This window comes from Pan troglodytes, chromosome 7 (assembly GCF_028858775.2).
Source record: "Pan troglodytes isolate AG18354 chromosome 7, NHGRI_mPanTro3-v2.0_pri, whole genome shotgun sequence".
NCBI lineage: Eukaryota > Metazoa > Chordata > Mammalia > Primates > Hominidae > Pan > Pan troglodytes.
In genome coordinates, this window is record NC_072405.2 from 19,776,886 (window position 1) to 19,798,980 (window position 22,095).

Below are 22,095 nucleotides of genomic sequence, written 5' to 3' on the forward strand. Positions count from 1 at the left end.
TCTAGGTGATCTGGATAATCCAGATAACGACCCTCAACAGCGGCGGAAAGGGAGCAGCCATTTGGTGTGTCTCAGAAAATCCCGCTCAGTTCCGAGGCCCCCTAGATGTGGAATCCTGCTCAGAGTTGTTCCCAGGTCAGAGAATGGAGAGAGCCTGTGCATGATGGGATCTCCCTGCCTAGATCTTTCAGTGAGTCTCTACCTCAGCTACTCTTAGGATCAGGGGGAGAACCACGGTGTCAGACATCCGGAAAGAAGACGGGATGAATGTTTTACCTCTGAAGTACATCCCAAATGTGGGAGTTGACTTCAGCTTTGCTGGGGTCTATTTGGCCAGGGAAACTCTGCCTGGTTCATTCGCACATCCGGAAGCCACTTCACGGGGGGCCGTCGCAACTGGAACCACACACTTGGCATCGGCGGTTGAGCCAAATGGGGACTCGTGGTGCAAGCAACGCTCCCCACGTGTTAGCGTGGGTGAGATTCGGTTGGCGGAATTTTACTAGGTGCGTGTTAGTAGAGTGGGGCTGAGGTTTTCTTGCTCCTGTGGTTGTATACGAAGTCAAAGGTCCTGCCCAGCCCTGCGGTCCCCTCAGTCAACTCTGTTTCGGAGACATAACGATTTGGATTGCCAACAAGTCAAGAAATGTTCAAGCCCTTGGATGTAGGGTAAAGAAAGGGAGATCAGACTGTCACTGTGTCTATGTAGAAGGGGAAGACATAAGAGACTCCATTTTGAAAAAGACCTGTACTTTAAACAATTGCTTTGCTGAGATGTTGATCATTTGTAGCTTTGCCGCGGCCCCTTTGACCCAACTTGGAGCTCACAAAAACCTGTGTTGTATAACATCGAGGCTTAAGGGATCTAGGGCTGTGCAGGGCGTGCCTTGTTAACCAAATGTTTACGAGCAGTATACTTGGTAAAAGTCATTGCCATTCTCTAGTCTCAATAAACCAGGGGCACAATGCACCGTGGAAAGCCACAGGGACCTCTGCCCTTGAAAGCAGGGTATTGTCCAAGGTTTCTCCCCATGTGACAGTCTGAAATATGGCCTCGTGGGATGGGAAAGACCTGACTGTCCCCCAGCCTGACACCCGTAATGGGTCTGTGCTGAGGTGGATTAGTCAAAGAGGAAAGCCTCTTGCAGTTGAGATGCAGGAAGGCCACTGTCTCCTGCTTGCCCCTGGGAACTGAATGTCTCGGTGTAAAGCCCGATCGTACATTTGTTCAACTCTGAGCTCGGAGAAAAGCTGCCCTGTGGCGGGAGGCGAGACGTGTTGGCAGTAATGCTGCCTTGTTATTCTTTACTCCGCTGAGATGTTTGGGTGGAGAGAAACATAAATCTGGCCTACGTGCATGTCCAGGCATAGTACCTTCCCTTGAACTTAGTCATGATATAGATTCTTTGGCTCACGTGTGTGTTTTTTTTTGTTTGTTTTTTTTGTTTTGTTGTTGTTGACCTTCTCCTTATTATCACCCTGCTCTCCTACTACATTCCTTTTTGCTGAAATAATGAAAATCATAATCAATAAAAACTGAGGGAACTCAGAGGCCGGTGCCGGTGCAGGTCCTTGGTGTGCTGAGTGCCGGTCCCCTGGACCCACTGTTGTCTCCCTATACTTTGTCTCTGTGTCTTATTTCTTCTCTCCGTCTCTCATCCCACCCGACTAGAAACACCCACAGGTGTGGAGGGGCAGGCCACCCCTTCACTCGGAAAATCAGTTAAACACAAACACGGAATGAGAGTCAAAAGACAATATGTCATCTTTTTGAGAATTTTATTCACTTCAAAACCAATTAAACACACACATGTACAAAGGCATTCCACAGCCCAGTTTTCGAGGCTGAGGAAAGACCCCGAGAGCGCTCTGCACAGCACGCTTCCCAGCGTCCGAAACACTGCTCTCAGGGCGGGGCACAGCGGAAGGGCTGCACCTCTCAGGGTTCCCTAACTTTTCCCTTATTCAGTCATCTAGAGAGCAAATACACAGTAATTCCCCAGTTTCCTATTGACGTCCCAGCGGAAGTCTGACTCCTGCGCGTCACGCAGTTTCTGAGGCAACGAATCTCTGGCACGGAAGCTTTTCCTGGCGCGTTTCCGGAGAACCACGCGAACTACAACGTCCCTCACCAGAATTCAATGAGGCAGAGTCCCTGCATCTGCTCCCTGCCTGGCCTGGGCTCCCACATCCACAGAAGCGCCACAGCCGGGGAGCTTCGGAGTCACCGCACAGAGTCTGCTCTCTGCTCTGCACTCCTCAGTCCCACAGTCCCCTCCAAGTCACGGGAGCTGGAGGCCAAGGAGCCCCTGCCACCTGCAGTCTCACTCCAGGTCAGAATCGCTGTCCTCTGAGGAGGAGGAAACCTGAAGGTCCTCATAGAGGACGCTCGGTGGGACACGAACACGGGGACCCTCAGACTTCTCTGACACATGAGGGCTCTGAGCGAGGAAGGCTCCCGGCTTCTCAGGAGAGTGAAATGAGGGGGCCGCCAGGAGGCTGGAGCTCCAGCGTCCGTTTTCCAGTCTCCGGAAGAGCACTGTGAGAGGCTGGGCCCCATCATGGCTGGCCGCTGGGTGATGGGACATGGTGCAGGCCTGGGCAGTAGGCAGGCAAGGTCTGCTGTGCGGAGGCTGCCGGTCGACGCTGGGCACCTGGGCGGGTGTCCTCCTGCCCATCTGGGGCGACGTACTTGGTCCAAGTTCGGTTGCGGCTGGCGGAGGTTGGAGATTCTCCGGGGCCCCCAGCTCACCTCCCTGGATGGCGCTTTCGGGGATCTGGAAGGGACCCAGTCTCGGTTTCTTGGGGAAGTTCAGGCAAGCCTGAATCCGAGCCTGGGCAGGTCTCTTGGCTCCTGGCCCGAAGCTGAGATTGGAGCCTAGGCCCAAGCTGTGTGTGGCGGCTGGCGGGCAGGGCTGTGAGGTCACCGCAGGACGTTTGTCCTGTGCCTGGGGTCTGATGGCCTGGAGCAGGCCGTGGGTTTTGGAGGCAGCCTGGGGAACTTCTCGGCAGCCACCCTCAGGGCTGCTGTGTGTCGGCTTCACCACGAGGAGAGGCTCGGGGCCCTGCTGCCTGACTGCAGGCTGAGGGATGTCGGCCGCAGCCCCTGTCTGTCTTTCCTTTGGTCCAAGACTTGAGGAGGAGCTCAGACTGGCTTTTCTGAGGGGAGACGGCGAAGCCAAGACGGAGCCCCTGTCAGACGTTTCGGTAGCTGAGCGATCAGCGAGGACAGGGCCCAGGCGCGGCCTCTTACTGGTTGTGTGGACCGGCATTGGCCCGCTTGCAACCTGAAAGAGAGGAAACAACACAGGTTAGAAGTTCCTCCGCATGGAGCCAACGTGAAAATCAAGCACATCCAAAGACAAGGTGCACACGCCATGAAATTCTTAGTACAGTATCGACAGGCGGTCCTTGGAAGTAGGGACAGACCCTCCACTTGAGTGCTGATCAGGACAAGACACATGAAAGATGCGCTCTCGAGCTATGTGTAGCTGATCTAAGCACACCATTGTTCAAAAGATCGCGTCTTGGGCATTAACTGGATCAAAGCGCCTCCACTCAGCCTTCCATGAAGTGGAACGGACTGAGGCCCTTCCGAAGGCAGGTTGGTGGCTCAAGGGTACTCAGGACGTCTTCTCTGAACACATGCATGTTCCTGGGTTTAGCCTTCTCCACGTTTGGGGCCTCTGAGGGACTAATTTCCTCATGCCGCTAGGAACATGTTGTTGGCAGGCTTGCCATAATTGGACAGAAAGAAAGCAACAGGAAATACGGCATCTTCAGATGCCTTCGCCTGGAATCAAATTGACCTGGAAGGATCGTGGAGTCCCTGACCCCAAGAAGGCAAGAAAGAGGGGTTCCCCGATTTCCTCCCGCAGACGGGAAGCTGAAAGGAAATCAACCAGGGTGACCTAGAGGAGAAAAGGACCAGGGGCCCGGGGTGACACTCACCCTCAGATAATCAGAAGATTCCGTGGATCCTTTTCGATTCGGCAGCGGCTTCTCTGGAGGTTTCCCAGAAAATATGTGGAGGAGAGCCTTCCTCTGCGGGTCTTGTTGCCTGCAGAACAGAAAAAGGTCAGGCCGTGCCCCCTGGTTTTCCCCAGGAGACAGGGAGAACCCTGTGTGGGGCCCAGCCCCGTTCCGTGTTTTGTGATACAGAAATGGACATCTGGTGCCCTTTCCGCCTCTGCACCTTCCCTCACGTGCCAACCTTCCCGTCCCCCAGGTGGCCCTCTAGGCTTCCCAACTAAGGACTGTGATTTGGATTCCATCGCTTTTCCCCCTGTCGTGGGGAACCTGCACGAAGCGCCCCCGCCTCTCCCCGTCCCTGAATCTCCCAGAGCCAAAGGAGCTCCTGGGTGTGGAACCCCGGAGGACACGGAGCTCCGGCCTATTTCTCTGCAGCGTTCCTTCCCTGGCCCGGAGACGGAAAGGCACACGGTGTGCAGGTGCAGAGACACCATGTCCTTAGGAGGCAGTACCCTAAGAGTGGTGAAAACCCCTCCCACTGCTCACCTTGGTCTCTCTTCCTTCTCTCCCTTATCCTTGTTCAAGGGCCCCGGGTTGGCTTCAACCTGGGGCTTCCATGGTTTCAGGTTTTCCTTCCCTTCCTTTTTCCCCAAGGTCGCTGGAACCAGGGCTGCCTTCCAGCACTTCATGGGGCACCTGGTACTTCTGGCCGTGTGGCCAAAGGCCCCGCAGTTTTTGCACTTGAGCTGTGGGTGGAAAGGAAGTGATGTCGGTGAGTGAGCTGAAGCCACAGGCAGCGATCCCACGTCCACATTGGGACGGATTGTGAATTCAGAGCTGAATAAGGATTCCAAAGAGGGGACACCGGCATGGGGGCCGTTAAGTGCTGGGAGAGTTCGGATACGATGTTCCCTCCCAAAGCCCACGTGACGGAGGAACTCTGAAAGGAAGGACTCAAGGTTCCAAGGGGCACGACGGTGAACCCGAAGTCAACAACACAGCCAAACGTGGCTACACAGGACTCTAAGTAGAAAGGGAGGTTGCCCCCAAGAGTCTCTCAAGGGACCTATCGGGCCGGGGAGAAGGTCCCAAGCCACGCCCACCTTGGATGGGAAAAGCAACCTGGGTGGTGGTGACAGAGCTCTTTGGAATCCAACCCAGTCTCTGAGGACCGTGTGACAACCCCTCCCCCCGTCCCCAACCCCACCCCGATACCCAAGAGATCCAGGGCTAGACTTACCCTGGGATCTTCTTCATCGGGCGGGGGAGCCCTTGGCCCAACTGGGGCCCTCCGCTGCTTCTGGAGGGTCTGGGCTCTCACCAGCCTCTTGGCCCAAGATTTGGGGTCCCGACGTGCCATCATCTTCGTCGCCTGGGGGTTTTGTGACCGCCTTTTTCAGGGGCTGACTGTTGGGTCACCTGAAACACACACAAACACACACATGTCGATGGTTAAGCACATTGGATATTCACACACCCACAGGAAGCCACCTGCTAACTCCCTGCCGGTGTGGTCATGAGGAGACCTCACCACCAGTCGGTCAAATCTGTAGAACACAATGTGCTGTGTGCATCCTCGGATACTGTGTGTTCCTCTGCCATGACTACCTAGTCCAAGAGTAAACCGCACCTGCCACAGGGCCCGTGGCCTAGGTATGGGGAGTTGAGCTTTCAACCCCAAACAAGCAACTGATTCTGGAGACTGGACTTAGGTCTCTCACGATTCACTCCGGTAGAAGACGCGGTGATTCTATCTCCCTTGACGGACAGAATGATCGAAGACACAGGGCATGGCTTGCGCCACCCTTTGGCAGGTCTGTTTGAAGTCAGGGATAAGGGATGCTTCCTGTGACAACTTGACTCGCTACTCTGGCCATTTCATTAGGCAACTTCCAAACACAAATTCATAGAGAGAAGTTACCTTCCTCTCTACCACACTAGCAGGTGATGGTCTTTCCTGTTCTACCTTTTGGCTTTAGCTCCAGCCCCTCTTTACTTATTTATTTTTTCTGGTATTTTACGCATACCACACGAATTCATCTGAACAAACGGGGAACAAGTGCCACATCGTATCGACGTCTTACACGGCTGAAGGGCAAACCACCCTTTTTTCCAAAGTCCTTTTTCCATTTACCCACCAATTCAGCATGCTGCAGTACATTTCTTTTCGCATTCCCATCTTGGTCTTATCCCACATGTGGAGACGGATATGTTTTCTCGTTTTCTGTTGCAAGAATTACTAGTAACGAGAACACATCCTTCCCCACCAGCAAGCCCCAGTGTGATCGGTTTCTTTCGGCCTCCTGTGTCTCTTCCCCCCACCCCCACACCCCTCAGGGATTGCGTGAAAAAAACAATAGTTCAGTGAAACTAACCTGAAATTACACGTCTACTTGCTTTCCCCGGCTGGCGCTGAGATGGGCAGGTGCTGGAGCAGCCCCGCTGGAAGCGATGCAGCATCCAGGACGACGGAGGAAGGGGCGGAGAGGGACCTCTGCTTTCCAGGCTGCCTTTTATACTGCCTCTGGTCACCTGACATGGAACGTACCCTAACCTAATCAGTTACCTGTACCTTAATTGCAATTAACTTAATCCAACTACGTGACCTGGAAAGGTCTATCTGCACAGCCCACTCTAACATCATGTCCACTGCTGACAGACATTCTAAAACCTACGTGTACAGCTGCAAGCTTTGAAGAATAGATGCTCCCCGTCAGACATGTAACACTGGTGCCTGTACCCCTGTCTTCTTTTCCATCTTTTTGTTTTGTTTTGTTTTGTTTTGTTTTGTTTTAAAAAATGTGGTAAAATAGACACCTTTTAATTGGACCACATTTAGTCTATCTCGACGTGGGCCTCAGTGTCATCAAGGAGATTCTCCTTGACGTGCAGTCACGGCCATGATCCATCTTCAGAGCTTCTCTTTCTTCCCCAAGGTAAGTCTGTCAGCAGAGAACCCTGACCGCACCCTCATGTGTTTTCTCCTCCAGGAGGCGCTTGGAAACCACCGTGAATTGGACCGCACTGGGAAACACAGATGAGGAACGTCAACAACGCTTTGTCCTTCAGTGCCTGGCTCCTTTTTCAGCTCGTCTTGCGACTCCAGGCATTATGCCTGAAAAGTGTCCCGGACGCCTGTGAGGCTCTAATTCCCTGGGTCCCATTGCCATGTCTCTGGATTTGCGAAGATCCACCGCACCTTCTGTGGAACTCCCGTGTCGGTGAACTTTTGTGCCACGGCCCCTAATTCTGCCCATGGTCATCTGCAGCTGCACGACTTAGGGTCCATGTTCCTTGGACGGGAAGAGACAGGCAGGAGTCGGAATGATGAACCAGCACACTGGGGCATTTTCTCACGTAGCCCAAGTGACCCCATGGTGTTCTTGAGCTTTGGAACCAGTCGCGTCCCCTTTGACACTGCACCCGGCTCCCAGTCTCTCAATCGTGTTGGCCCTCCGGCGATCTCCCGTTGGATGAATTGCTCCTGCTGAAACTCGAGTCCCCTTTGATTTGCGCTTCATTAATTCTTCATGATTCAGGTGGGAAGCCCTGCTGACGACCCCCTGTGGCCGTTCTCTGAGCTTTCCTGTCACATCGTTTCCTTCCACGCTCTTTGGTTCCTTATGGTCCTGCTCCTTCTGCTGTCAGAGGAGCAGAGAGTTGATCTTATTGATTCTGGATACGGATACTTTCTAGGTGATCTGGATAATCCAGATAACGACCCTCAACAGCGGCGGAAAGGGAGCAGCCATTTGGTGTGTCTCAGAAAATCCCGCTCAGTTCCGAGGCCCCCTAGATGTGGAATCCTGCTCAGAGTTGTTCCCAGGTCAGAGAATGGAGAGAGCCTGTGCATGATGGGATCTCCCTGCCTAGATCTTTCAGTGAGTCTCTACCTCAGCTACTCTTAGGATCAGGGGGAGAACCACGGTGTCAGACATCCGGAAAGAAGACGGGATGAATGTTTTACCTCTGAAGTACATCCCAAATGTGGGAGTTGACTTCAGCTTTGCTGGGGTCTATTTGGCCAGGGAAACTCTGCCTGGTTCATTCGCACATCCGGAAGCCACTTCACGGGGGGCCGTCGCAACTGGAACCACACACTTGGCATCGGCGGTTGAGCCAAATGGGGACTCGTGGTGCAAGCAACGCTCCCCACGTGTTAGCGTGGGTGAGATTCGGTTGGCGGAATTTTACTAGGTGCGTGTTAGTAGAGTGGGGCTGAGGTTTTCTTGCTCCTGTGGTTGTATACGAAGTCAAAGGTCCTGCCCAGCCCTGCGGTCCCCTCAGTCAACTCTGTTTCGGAGACATAACGATTTGGATTGCCAACAAGTCAAGAAATGTTCAAGCCCTTGGATGTAGGGTAAAGAAAGGGAGATCAGACTGTCACTGTGTCTATGTAGAAGGGGAAGACATAAGAGACTCCATTTTGAAAAAGACCTGTACTTTAAACAATTGCTTTGCTGAGATGTTGATCATTTGTAGCTTTGCCGCGGCCCCTTTGACCCAACTTGGAGCTCACAAAAACCTGTGTTGTATAACATCGAGGCTTAAGGGATCTAGGGCTGTGCAGGGCGTGCCTTGTTAACCAAATGTTTACGAGCAGTATACTTGGTAAAAGTCATTGCCATTCTCTAGTCTCAATAAACCAGGGGCACAATGCACCGTGGAAAGCCACAGGGACCTCTGCCCTTGAAAGCAGGGTATTGTCCAAGGTTTCTCCCCATGTGACAGTCTGAAATATGGCCTCGTGGGATGGGAAAGACCTGACTGTCCCCCAGCCTGACACCCGTAATGGGTCTGTGCTGAGGTGGATTAGTCAAAGAGGAAAGCCTCTTGCAGTTGAGATGCAGGAAGGCCACTGTCTCCTGCTTGCCCCTGGGAACTGAATGTCTCGGTGTAAAGCCCGATCGTACATTTGTTCAACTCTGAGCTCGGAGAAAAGCTGCCCTGTGGCGGGAGGCGAGACGTGTTGGCAGTAATGCTGCCTTGTTATTCTTTACTCCGCTGAGATGTTTGGGTGGAGAGAAACATAAATCTGGCCTACGTGCATGTCCAGGCATAGTACCTTCCCTTGAACTTAGTCATGATATAGATTCTTTGGCTCACGTGTGTGTTTTTTTTTGTTTGTTTTTTTTGTTTTGTTGTTGTTGACCTTCTCCTTATTATCACCCTGCTCTCCTACTACATTCCTTTTTGCTGAAATAATGAAAATCATAATCAATAAAAACTGAGGGAACTCAGAGGCCGGTGCCGGTGCAGGTCCTTGGTGTGCTGAGTGCCGGTCCCCTGGACCCACTGTTGTCTCCCTATACTTTGTCTCTGTGTCTTATTTCTTCTCTCCGTCTCTCATCCCACCCGACTAGAAACACCCACAGGTGTGGAGGGGCAGGCCACCCCTTCACTCGGAAAATCAGTTAAACACAAACACGGAATGAGAGTCAAAAGACAATATGTCATCTTTTTGAGAATTTTATTCACTTCAAAACCAATTAAACACACACATGTACAAAGGCATTCCACAGCCCAGTTTTCGAGGCTGAGGAAAGACCCCGAGAGCGCTCTGCACAGCACGCTTCCCAGCGTCCGAAACACTGCTCTCAGGGCGGGGCACAGCGGAAGGGCTGCACCTCTCAGGGTTCCCTAACTTTTCCCTTATTCAGTCATCTAGAGAGCAAATACACAGTAATTCCCCAGTTTCCTATTGACGTCCCAGCGGAAGTCTGACTCCTGCGCGTCACGCAGTTTCTGAGGCAACGAATCTCTGGCACGGAAGCTTTTCCTGGCGCGTTTCCGGAGAACCACGCGAACTACAACGTCCCTCACCAGAATTCAATGAGGCAGAGTCCCTGCATCTGCTCCCTGCCTGGCCTGGGCTCCCACATCCACAGAAGCGCCACAGCCGGGGAGCTTCGGAGTCACCGCACAGAGTCTGCTCTCTGCTCTGCACTCCTCAGTCCCACAGTCCCCTCCAAGTCACGGGAGCTGGAGGCCAAGGAGCCCCTGCCACCTGCAGTCTCACTCCAGGTCAGAATCGCTGTCCTCTGAGGAGGAGGAAACCTGAAGGTCCTCATAGAGGACGCTCGGTGGGACACGAACACGGGGACCCTCAGACTTCTCTGACACATGAGGGCTCTGAGCGAGGAAGGCTCCCGGCTTCTCAGGAGAGTGAAATGAGGGGGCCGCCAGGAGGCTGGAGCTCCAGCGTCCGTTTTCCAGTCTCCGGAAGAGCACTGTGAGAGGCTGGGCCCCATCATGGCTGGCCGCTGGGTGATGGGACATGGTGCAGGCCTGGGCAGTAGGCAGGCAAGGTCTGCTGTGCGGAGGCTGCCGGTCGACGCTGGGCACCTGGGCGGGTGTCCTCCTGCCCATCTGGGGCGACGTACTTGGTCCAAGTTCGGTTGCGGCTGGCGGAGGTTGGAGATTCTCCGGGGCCCCCAGCTCACCTCCCTGGATGGCGCTTTCGGGGATCTGGAAGGGACCCAGTCTCGGTTTCTTGGGGAAGTTCAGGCAAGCCTGAATCCGAGCCTGGGCAGGTCTCTTGGCTCCTGGCCCGAAGCTGAGATTGGAGCCTAGGCCCAAGCTGTGTGTGGCGGCTGGCGGGCAGGGCTGTGAGGTCACCGCAGGACGTATGTCTTGTGCCTGGGGTCTGATGGCCTGGAGCAGGCCGTGGGTTTTGGAGGCAGCCTGGGGAACTTCTCGGCAGCCACCCTCAGGGCTGCTGTGTGTCGGCTTCACCACGAGGAGAGGCTCGGGGCCCTGCTGCCTGACTGCAGGCTGAGGGATGTCGGCCGCAGCCCCTGTCTGTCTTTCCTTTGGTCCAAGACTTGAGGAGGAGCTCAGACTGGCTTTTCTGAGGGGAGACGGCGAAGCCAAGACGGAGCCCCTGTCAGACGTTTCGGTAGCTGAGCGATCAGCGAGGACAGGGCCCAGGCGCGGCCTCTTACTGGTTGTGTGGACCGGCATTGGCCCGCTTGCAACCTGAAAGAGAGGAAACAACACAGGTTAGAAGTTCCTCCGCATGGAGCCAACGTGAAAATCAAGCACATCCAAAGACAAGGTGCACACGCCATGAAATTCTTAGTACAGTATCGACAGGCGGTCCTTGGAAGTAGGGACAGACCCTCCACCTGAGTGCTGATCAGGACAAGACACATGAAAGATGCGCTCTCGAGCTATGTGTAGCTGATCTAAGCACACCATTGTTCAAAAGATCGCGTCTTGGGCATTAACTGGATCAAAGCGCCTCCACTCAGCCTTCCATGAAGTGGAACGGACTGAGGCCCTTCCGAAGGCAGGTTGGTGGCTCAAGGGTACTCAGGACGTCTTCTCTGAACACATGCATGTTCCTGGGTTTAGCCTTCTCCACGTTTGGGGCCTCTGAGGGACTAATTTCCTCATGCCGCTAGGAACATGTTGTTGGCAGGCTTGCCATAATTGGACAGAAAGAAAGCAACAGGAAATACGGCATCTTCAGATGCCTTCGCCTGGAATCAAATTGACCTGGAAGGATCGTGGAGTCCCTGACCCCAAGAAGGCAAGAAAGAGGGGTTCCCCGATTTCCTCCCGCAGACGGGAAGCTGAAAGGAAATCAACCAGGGTGACCTAGAGGAGAAAAGGACCAGGGGCCCGGGGTGACACTCACCCTCAGATAATCAGAAGATTCCGTGGATCCTTTTCGATTCGGCAGCGGCTTCTCTGGAGGTTTCCCAGAAAATATGTGGAGGAGAGCCTTCCTCTGCGGGTCTTGTTGCCTGCAGAACAGAAAAAGGTCAGGCCGTGCCCCCTGGTTTTCCCCAGGAGACAGGGAGAACCCTGTGTGGGGCCCAGCCCCGTTCCGTGTTTTGTGATACAGAAATGGACATCTGGTGCCCTTTCCGCCTCTGCACCTTCCCTCACGTGCCAACCTTCCCGTCCCCCAGGTGGCCCTCTAGGCTTCCCAACTAAGGACTGTGATTTGGATTCCATCGCTTTTCCCCCTGTCGTGGGGAACCTGCACGAAGCGCCCCCGCCTCTCCCCGTCCCTGAATCTCCCAGAGCCAAAGGAGCTCCTGGGTGTGGAACCCCGGAGGACACGGAGCTCCGGCCTATTTCTCTGCAGCGTTCCTTCCCTGGCCCGGAGACGGAAAGGCACACGGTGTGCAGGTGCAGAGACACCATGTCCTTAGGAGGCAGTACCCTAAGAGTGGTGAAAACCCCTCCCACTGCTCACCTTGGTCTCTCTTCCTTCTCTCCCTTATCCTTGTTCAAGGGCCCCGGGTTGGCTTCAACCTGGGGCTTCCATGGTTTCAGGTTTTCCTTCCCTTCCTTTTTCCCCAAGGTCGCTGGAACCAGGGCTGCCTTCCAGCACTTCATGGGGCACCTGGTACTTCTGGCCGTGTGGCCAAAGGCCCCGCAGTTTTTGCACTTGAGCTGTGGGTGGAAAGGAAGTGATGTCGGTGAGTGAGCTGAAGCCACAGGCAGCGATCCCACGTCCACATTGGGACGGATTGTGAATTCAGAGCTGAATAAGGATTCCAAAGAGGGGACACCGGCATGGGGGCCGTTAAGTGCTGGGAGAGTTCGGATACGATGTTCCCTCCCAAAGCCCACGTGACGGAGGAACTCTGAAAGGAAGGACTCAAGGTTCCAAGGGGCACGACGGTGAACCCGAAGTCAACAACACAGCCAAACGTGGCTACACAGGACTCTAAGTAGAAAGGGAGGTTGCCCCCAAGAGTCTCTCAAGGGACCTATCGGGCCGGGGAGAAGGTCCCAAGCCACGCCCACCTTGGATGGGAAAAGCAACCTGGGTGGTGGTGACAGAGCTCTTTGGAATCCAACCCAGTCTCTGAGGACCGTGTGACACCCCCTACCCCCGTCCCCAACCCCACCCCGATACCCAAGAGATCCAGGGCTAGACTTACCCTGGGATCTTCTTCATCGGGCGGGGGAGCCCTTGGCCCAACTGGGGCCCTCCGCTGCTTCTGGAGGGTCTGGGCTCTCACCAGCCTCTTGGCCCAAGATTTGGGGTCCCGACGTGCCATCATCTTCGTCGCCTGGGGGTTTTGTGACCGCCTTTTTCAGGGGTTGACTGTTGGGTCACCTGAAACACACACAAACACACACATGTCGATGGTTAAGCACATTGGATATTCACACACCCACAGGAAGCCACCTGCTAACTCCCTGCCGGTGTGGTCATGAGGAGACCTCACCACCAGTCGGTCAAATCTGTAGAACACAATGTGCTGTGTGCATCCTCGGATACTGTGTGTTCCTCTGCCATGACTACCTAGTCCAAGAGTAAACCGCACCTGCCACAGGGCCCGTGGCCTAGGTATGGGGAGTTGAGCTTTCAACCCCAAACAAGCAACTGATTCTGGAGACTGGACTTAGGTCTCTCACGATTCACTCCGGTAGAAGACGCGGTGATTCTATCTCCCTTGACGGACAGAATGATCGAAGACACAGGGCATGGCTTGCGCCACCCTTTGGCAGGTCTGTTTGAAGTCAGGGATAAGGGATGCTTCCTGTGACAACTTGACTCGCTACTCTGGCCATTTCATTAGGCAACTTCCAAACACAAATTCATAGAGAGAAGTTACCTTCCTCTCTACCACACTAGCAGGTGATGGTCTTTCCTGTTCTAACTTTTGGCTTTAGCTCCAGCCCCTCTTTACTTATTTATTTTTTCTGGTATTTTACGCATACCACACGAATTCATCTGAACAAACGGGGAACAAGTGCCACATCGTATCGACGTCTTACACGGCTGAAGGGCAAACCACCCTTTTTTCCAAAGTCCTTTTTCCATTTACCCACCAATTCAGCATGCTGCAGTACATTTCTTTTCGCATTCCCATCTTGGTCTTATCCCACATGTGGAGACGGATATGTTTTCTCGTTTTCTGTTGCAAGAATTACTAGTAACGAGAACACATCCTTCCCCACCAGCAAGCCCCAGTGTGATCGGTTTCTTTCGGCCTCCTGTGTCTCTTCCCCCCACCCCCACACCCCTCAGGGATTGCGTGAAAAAAACAATAGTTCAGTGAAACTAACCTGAAATTACACGTCTACTTGCTTTCCCCGGCTGGCGCTGAGATGGGCAGGTGCTGGAGCAGCCCCGCTGGAAGCGATGCAGCATCCAGGACGACGGAGGAAGGGGCGGAGAGGGACCTCTGCTTTCCAGGCTGCCTTTTATACTGCCTCTGGTCACCTGACATGGAACGTACCCTAACCTAATCAGTTACCTGTACCTTAATTGCAATTAACTTAATCCAACTACGTGACCTGGAAAGGTCTATCTGCACAGCCCACTCTAACATCATGTCCACTGCTGACAGACATTCTAAAACCTACGTGTACAGCTGCAAGCTTTGAAGAATAGATGCTCCCCGTCAGACATGTAACACTGGTGCCTGTACCCCTGTCTTCTTTTCCATCTTTTTGTTTTGTTTTGTTTTGTTTTGTTTTGTTTTAAAAAATGTGGTAAAATAGACACCTTTTAATTGGACCACATTTAGTCTATCTCGACGTGGGCCTCAGTGTCATCAAGGAGATTCTCCTTGACGTGCAGTCACGGCCATGATCCATCTTCAGAGCTTCTCTTTCTTCCCCAAGGTAAGTCTGTCAGCAGAGAACCCTGACCGCACCCTCATGTGTTTTCTCCTCCAGGAGGCGCTTGGAAACCACCGTGAATTGGACCGCACTGGGAAACACAGATGAGGAACGTCAACAACGCTTTGTCCTTCAGTGCCTGGCTCCTTTTTCAGCTCGTCTTGCGACTCCAGGCATTATGCCTGAAAAGTGTCCCGGACGCCTGTGAGGCTCTAATTCCCTGGGTCCCATTGCCATGTCTCTGGATTTGCGAAGATCCACCGCACCTTCTGTGGAACTCCCGTGTCGGTGAACTTTTGTGCCACGGCCCCTAATTCTGCCCATGGTCATCTGCAGCTGCACGACTTAGGGTCCATGTTCCTTGGACGGGAAGAGACAGGCAGGAGTCGGAATGATGAACCAGCACACTGGGGCATTTTCTCACGTAGCCCAAGTGACCCCATGGTGTTCTTGAGCTTTGGAACCAGTCGCGTCCCCTTTGACACTGCACCCGGCTCCCAGTCTCTCAATCGTGTTGGCCCTCCGGCGATCTCCCGTTGGATGAATTGCTCCTGCTGAAACTCGAGTCCCCTTTGATTTGCGCTTCATTAATTCTTCATGATTCAGGTGGGAAGCCCTGCTGACGACCCCCTGTGGCCGTTCTCTGAGCTTTCCTGTCACATCGTTTCCTTCCACGCTCTTTGGTTCCTTATGGTCCTGCTCCTTCTGCTGTCAGAGGAGCAGAGAGTTGATCTTATTGATTCTGGATACGGATACTTTCTAGGTGATCTGGATAATCCAGATAACGACCCTCAACAGCGGCGGAAAGGGAGCAGCCATTTGGTGTGTCTCAGAAAATCCCGCTCAGTTCCGAGGCCCCCTAGATGTGGAATCCTGCTCAGAGTTGTTCCCAGGTCAGAGAATGGAGAGAGCCTGTGCATGATGGGATCTCCCTGCCTAGATCTTTCAGTGAGTCTCTACCTCAGCTACTCTTAGGATCAGGGGGAGAACCACGGTGTCAGACATCCGGAAAGAAGACGGGATGAATGTTTTACCTCTGAAGTACATCCCAAATGTGGGAGTTGACTTCAGCTTTGCTGGGGTCTATTTGGCCAGGGAAACTCTGCCTGGTTCATTCGCACATCCGGAAGCCACTTCACGGGGGGCCGTCGCAACTGGAACCACACACTTGGCATCGGCGGTTGAGCCAAATGGGGACTCGTGGTGCAAGCAACGCTCCCCACGTGTTAGCGTGGGTGAGATTCGGTTGGCGGAATTTTACTAGGTGCGTGTTAGTAGAGTGGGGCTGAGGTTTTCTTGCTCCTGTGGTTGTATACGAAGTCAAAGGTCCTGCCCAGCCCTGCGGTCCCCTCAGTCAACTCTGTTTCGGAGACATAACGATTTGGATTGCCAACAAGTCAAGAAATGTTCAAGCCCTTGGATGTAGGGTAAAGAAAGGGAGATCAGACTGTCACTGTGTCTATGTAGAAGGGGAAGACATAAGAGACTCCATTTTGAAAAAGACCTGTACTTTAAACAATTGCTTTGCTGAGATGTTGATCATTTGTAGCTTTGCCGCGGCCCCTTTGACCCAACTTGGAGCTCACAAAAACCTGTGTTGTATAACATCGAGGCTTAAGGGATCTAGGGCTGTGCAGGGCGTGCCTTGTTAACCAAATGTTTACGAGCAGTATACTTGGTAAAAGTCATTGCCATTCTCTAGTCTCAATAAACCAGGGGCACAATGCACCGTGGAAAGCCACAGGGACCTCTGCCCTTGAAAGCAGGGTATTGTCCAAGGTTTCTCCCCATGTGACAGTCTGAAATATGGCCTCGTGGGATGGGAAAGACCTGACTGTCCCCCAGCCTGACACCCGTAATGGGTCTGTGCTGAGGTGGATTAGTCAAAGAGGAAAGCCTCTTGCAGTTGAGATGCAGGAAGGCCACTGTCTCCTGCTTGCCCCTGGGAACTGAATGTCTCGGTGTAAAGCCCGATCGTACATTTGTTCAACTCTGAGCTCGGAGAAAAGCTGCCCTGTGGCGGGAGGCGAGACGTGTTGGCAGTAATGCTGCCTTGTTATTCTTTACTCCGCTGAGATGTTTGGGTGGAGAGAAACATAAATCTGGCCTACGTGCATGTCCAGGCATAGTACCTTCCCTTGAACTTAGTCATGATATAGATTCTTTGGCTCACGTGTGTGTTTTTTTTTGTTTGTTTTTTTTGTTTTGTTGTTGTTGACCTTCTCCTTATTATCACCCTGCTCTCCTACTACATTCCTTTTTGCTGAAATAATGAAAATCATAATCAATAAAAACTGAGGGAACTCAGAGGCCGGTGCCGGTGCAGGTCCTTGGTGTGCTGAGTGCCGGTCCCCTGGACCCACTGTTGTCTCCCTATACTTTGTCTCTGTGTCTTATTTCTTCTCTCCGTCTCTCATCCCACCCGACTAGAAACACCCACAGGTGTGGAGGGGCAGGCCACCCCTTCACTCGGAAAATCAGTTAAACACAAACACGGAATGAGAGTCAAAAGACAATATGTCATCTTTTTGAGAATTTTATTCACTTCAAAACCAATTAAACACACACATGTACAAAGGCATTCCACAGCCCAGTTTTCGAGGCTGAGGAAAGACCCCGAGAGCGCTCTGCACAGCACGCTTCCCAGCGTCCGAAACACTGCTCTCAGGGCGGGGCACAGCGGAAGGGCTGCACCTCTCAGGGTTCCCTAACTTTTCCCTTATTCAGTCATCTAGAGAGCAAATACACAGTAATTCCCCAGTTTCCTATTGACGTCCCAGCGGAAGTCTGACTCCTGCGCGTCACGCAGTTTCTGAGGCAACGAATCTCTGGCACGGAAGCTTTTCCTGGCGCGTTTCCGGAGAACCACGCGAACTACAACGTCCCTCACCAGAATTCAATGAGGCAGAGTCCCTGCATCTGCTCCCTGCCTGGCCTGGGCTCCCACATCCACAGAAGCGCCACAGCCGGGGAGCTTCGGAGTCACCGCACAGAGTCTGCTCTCTGCTCTGCACTCCTCAGTCCCACAGTCCCCTCCAAGTCACGGGAGCTGGAGGCCAAGGAGCCCCTGCCACCTGCAGTCTCACTCCAGGTCAGAATCGCTGTCCTCTGAGGAGGAGGAAACCTGAAGGTCCTCATAGAGGACGCTCGGTGGGACACGAACACGGGGACCCTCAGACTTCTCTGACACATGAGGGCTCTGAGCGAGGAAGGCTCCCGGCTTCTCAGGAGAGTGAAATGAGGGGGCCGCCAGGAGGCTGGAGCTCCAGCGTCCGTTTTCCAGTCTCCGGAAGAGCACTGTGAGAGGCTGGGCCCCATCATGGCTGGCCGCTGGGTGATGGGACATGGTGCAGGCCTGGGCAGTAGGCAGGCAAGGTCTGCTGTGCGGAGGCTGCCGGTCGACGCTGGGCACCTGGGCGGGTGTCCTCCTGCCCATCTGGGGCGACGTACTTGGTCCAAGTTCGGTTGCGGCTGGCGGAGGTTGGAGATTCTCCGGGGCCCCCAGCTCACCTCCCTGGATGGCGCTTTCGGGGATCTGGAAGGGACCCAGTCTCGGTTTCTTGGGGAAGTTCAGGCAAGCCTGAATCCGAGCCTGGGCAGGTCTCTTGGCTCCTGGCCCGAAGCTGAGATTGGAGCCTAGGCCCAAGCTGTGTGTGGCGGCTGGCGGGCAGGGCTGTGAGGTCACCGCAGGACGTATGTCTTGTGCCTGGGGTCTGATGGCCTGGAGCAGGCCGTGGGTTTTGGAGGCAGCCTGGGGAACTTCTCGGCAGCCACCCTCAGGGCTGCTGTGTGTCGGCTTCACCACGAGGAGAGGCTCGGGGCCCTGCTGCCTGACTGCAGGCTGAGGGATGTCGGCCGCAGCCCCTGTCTGTCTTTCCTTTGGTCCAAGACTTGAGGAGGAGCTCAGACTGGCTTTTCTGAGGGGAGACGGCGAAGCCAAGACGGAGCCCCTGTCAGACGTTTCGGTAGCTGAGCGATCAGCGAGGACAGGGCCCAGGCGCGGCCTCTTACTGGTTGTGTGGACCGGCATTGGCCCGCTTGCAACCTGAAAGAGAGGAAACAACACAGGTTAGAAGTTCCTCCGCATGGAGCCAACGTGAAAATCAAGCACATCCAAAGACAAGGTGCACACGCCATGAAATTCTTAGTACAGTATCGACAGGAAGTACTAAGAAGTAGGGACAGACCCTCCACCTGAGTGCTGATCAGGACAAGACACATGAAAGATGCGCTCTCGAGCTATGTGTAGCTGATCTAAGCACACCATTGTTCAAAAGATCGCGTCTTGGGCATTAACTGGATCAAAGCGCCTCCACTCAGCCTTCCATGAAGTGGAACGGACTGAGGCCCTTCCGAAGGCAGGTTGGTGGCTCAAGGGTACTCAGGACGTCTTCTCTGAACACATGCATGTTCCTGGGTTTAGCCTTCTCCACGTTTGGGGCCTCTGAGGGACTAATTTCCTCATGCCGCTAGGAACATGTTGTTGGCAGGCTTGCCATAATTGGACAGAAAGAAAGCAACAGGAAATACGGCATCTTCAGATGCCTTCGCCTGGAATCAAATTGACCTGGAAGGATCGTGGAGTCCCTGACCCCAAGAAGGCAAGAAAGAGGGGTTCCCCGATTTCCTCCCGCAGACGGGAAGCTGAAAGGAAATCAACCAGGGTGACCTAGAGGAGAAAAGGACCAGGGGCCCGGGGTGACACTCACCCTCAGATAATCAGAAGATTCCGTGGATCCTTTTCGATTCGGCAGCGGCTTCTCTGGAGGTTTCCCAGAAAATATGTGGAGGAGAGCCTTCCTCTGCGGGTCTTGTTGCCTGCAGAACAGAAAAAGGTTTTCTGTTCTCCTGGTTTTCCCCAGGAGACAGGGAGAACCCTGTGTGGGGCCCAGCCCCGTTCCGTGTTTTGTGATACAGAAATGGACATCTGGTGCCCTTTCCGCCTCTGCACCTTCCCTCACGTGCCAACCTTCCCGTCCCCCAGGTGGCCCTCTAGGCTTCCCAACTAAGGACTGTGATTTGGATTCCATCGCTTTTCCCCCTGTCGTGGGGAACCTGCACGAAGCGCCCCCGCCTCTCCCCGTCCCTGAATCTCCCAGAGCCAAAGGAGCTCCTGGGTGTGGAACCCCGGAGGACACGGAGCTCCGGCCTATTTCTCTGCAGCGTTCCTTCCCTGGCCCGGAGACGGAAAGGCACACGGTGTGCAGGTGCAGAGACACCATGTCCTTAGGAGGCAGTACCCTAAGAGTGGTGAAAACCCCTCCCACTGCTCACCTTGGTCTCTCTTCCTTCTCTCCCTTATCCTTGTTCAAGGGCCCCGGGTTGGCTTCAACCTGGGGCTTCCATGGTTTCAGGTTTTCCTTCCCTTCCTTTTTCCCCAAGGTCGCTGGAACCAGGGCTGCCTTCCAGCACTTCATGGGGCACCTGGTACTTCTGGCCGTGTGGCCAAAGGCCCCGCAGTTTTTGCACTTGAGCTGTGGGTGGAAAGGAAGTGATGTCGGTGAGTGAGCTGAAGCCACAGGCAGCGATCCCACGTCCACATTGGGACGGATTGTGAATTCAGAGCTGAATAAGGATTCCAAAGAGGGGACACCGGCATGGGGGCCGTTAAGTGCTGGGAGAGTTCGGATACGATGTTCCCTCCCAAAGCCCACGTGACGGAGGAACTCTGAAAGGAAGGACTCAAGGTTCCAAGGGGCACGACGGTGAACCCGAAGTCAACAACACAGCCAAACGTGGCTACACAGGACTCTAAGTAGAAAGGGAGGTTGCCCCCAAGAGTCTCTCAAGGGACCTATCGGGCCGGGGAGAAGGTCCCAAGCCACGCCCACCTTGGATGGGAAAAGCAACCTGGGTGGTGGTGACAGAGCTCTTTGGAATCCAACCCAGTCTCTGAGGACCGTGTGACACCCCCTACCCCCGTCCCCAACCCCACCCCGATACCCAAGAGATCCAGGGCTAGACTTACCCTGGGATCTTCTTCATCGGGCGGGGGAGCCCTTGGCCCAACTGGGGCCCTCCGCTGCTTCTGGAGGGTCTGGGCTCTCACCAGCCTCTTGGCCCAAGATTTGGGGTCCCGACGTGCCATCATCTTCGTCGCCTGGGGGTTTTGTGACCGCCTTTTTCAGGGGTTGACTGTTGGGTCACCTGAAACACACACAAACACACACATGTCGATGGTTAAGCACATTGGATATTCACACACCCACAGGAAGCCACCTGCTAACTCCCTGCCGGTGTGGTCATGAGGAGACCTCACCACCAGTCGGTCAAATCTGTAGAACACAATGTGCTGTGTGCATCCTCGGATACTGTGTGTTCCTCTGCCATGACTACCTAGTCCAAGAGTAAACCGCACCTGCCACAGGGCCCGTGGCCTAGGTATGGGGAGTTGAGCTTTCAACCCCAAACAAGCAACTGATTCTGGAGACTGGACTTAGGTCTCTCACGATTCACTCCGGTAGAAGACGCGGTGATTCTATCTCCCTTGACGGACAGAATGATCGAAGACACAGGGCATGGCTTGCGCCACCCTTTGGCAGGTCTGTTTGAAGTCAGGGATAAGGGATGCTTCCTGTGACAACTTGACTCGCTACTCTGGCCATTTCATTAGGCAACTTCCAAACACAAATTCATAGAGAGAAGTTACCTTCCTCTCTACCACACTAGCAGGTGATGGTCTTTCCTGTTCTACCTTTTGGCTTTAGCTCCAGCCCCTCTTTACTTATTTATTTTTTCTGGTATTTTACGCATACCACACGAATTCATCTGAACAAACGGGGAACAAGTGCCACATCGTATCGACGTCTTACACGGCTGAAGGGCAAACCACCCTTTTTTCCAAAGTCCTTTTTCCATTTACCCACCAATTCAGCATGCTGCAGTACATTTCTTTTCGCATTCCCATCTTGGTCTTATCCCACATGTGGAGACGGATATGTTTTCTCGTTTTCTGTTGCAAGAATTACTAGTAACGAGAACACATCCTTCCCCACCAGCAAGCCCCAGTGTGATCGGTTTCTTTCGGCCTCCTGTGTCTCTTCCCCCCACCCCCACACCCCTCAGGGATTGCGTGAAAAAAACAATAGTTCAGTGAAACTAACCTGAAATTACACGTCTACTTGCTTTCCCCGGCTGGCGCTGAGATGGGCAGGTGCTGGAGCAGCCCCGCTGGAAGCGATGCAGCATCCAGGACGACGGAGGAAGGGGCGGAGAGGGACCTCTGCTTTCCAGGCTGCCTTTTATACTGCCTCTGGTCACCTGACATGGAACGTACCCTAACCTAATCAGTTACCTGTACCTTAATTGCAATTAACTTAATCCAATTACGTGACCTGGAAAGGTCTATCTGCACAGCCCACTCTAACATCATGTCCACTGCTGACAGACATTCTAAAACCTACGTGTACAGCTGCAAGCTTTGAAGAATAGATGCTCCCCGTCAGACATGTAACACTGGTGCCTGTACCCCTGTCTTCTTTTCCATCTTTTTGTTTTGTTTTGTTTTGTTTTGTTTTGTTTTAAAAA

General features: G+C 53.7%; 3 protein-coding genes across 3 annotated transcripts; all 3 read right to left on the reverse strand.

The window, feature by feature from the left end:
* Positions 1-1,767: 1,767 nt before the first annotated feature.
* On the reverse strand, positions 1,768-5,391 carry LOC134810722 (protein FAM90A15). Its single transcript, XM_063816770.1, has 4 exons — positions 5,213-5,391; positions 4,519-4,718; positions 3,952-4,060; positions 1,768-3,287 (listed from the first exon to the last, which is right to left on the reverse strand). The coding sequence occupies exons 1-4, from the start codon at positions 5,333-5,335 to the stop codon at positions 2,325-2,327; spliced, it is 1,395 nt and encodes a 464-aa protein (XP_063672840.1). The 5' UTR covers positions 5,336-5,391; the 3' UTR covers positions 1,768-2,324.
* Positions 5,392-9,435: 4,044 nt separating this feature from the next.
* On the reverse strand, positions 9,436-13,054 carry LOC134810723 (protein FAM90A15-like). The gene is made up of 4 exons (XM_063816771.1): positions 12,876-13,054; positions 12,182-12,381; positions 11,615-11,723; positions 9,436-10,950 (listed from the first exon to the last, which is right to left on the reverse strand). Exons 1-4 carry the CDS (start codon positions 12,996-12,998, stop codon positions 9,988-9,990), a joined length of 1,395 nt encoding a protein of 464 aa, XP_063672841.1. The 5' UTR covers positions 12,999-13,054; the 3' UTR covers positions 9,436-9,987.
* A 4,044-nt stretch (positions 13,055-17,098) lies between these two features.
* LOC134810724 (protein FAM90A15-like) lies at positions 17,099-20,715 on the reverse strand. Its single transcript, XM_063816772.1, has 4 exons — positions 20,537-20,715; positions 19,843-20,042; positions 19,278-19,386; positions 17,099-18,613 (listed from the first exon to the last, which is right to left on the reverse strand). The coding sequence occupies exons 1-4, from the start codon at positions 20,657-20,659 to the stop codon at positions 17,651-17,653; spliced, it is 1,395 nt and encodes a 464-aa protein (XP_063672842.1). The 5' UTR covers positions 20,660-20,715; the 3' UTR covers positions 17,099-17,650.
* Between the last annotated feature and the right edge of the window lie 1,380 nt (positions 20,716-22,095).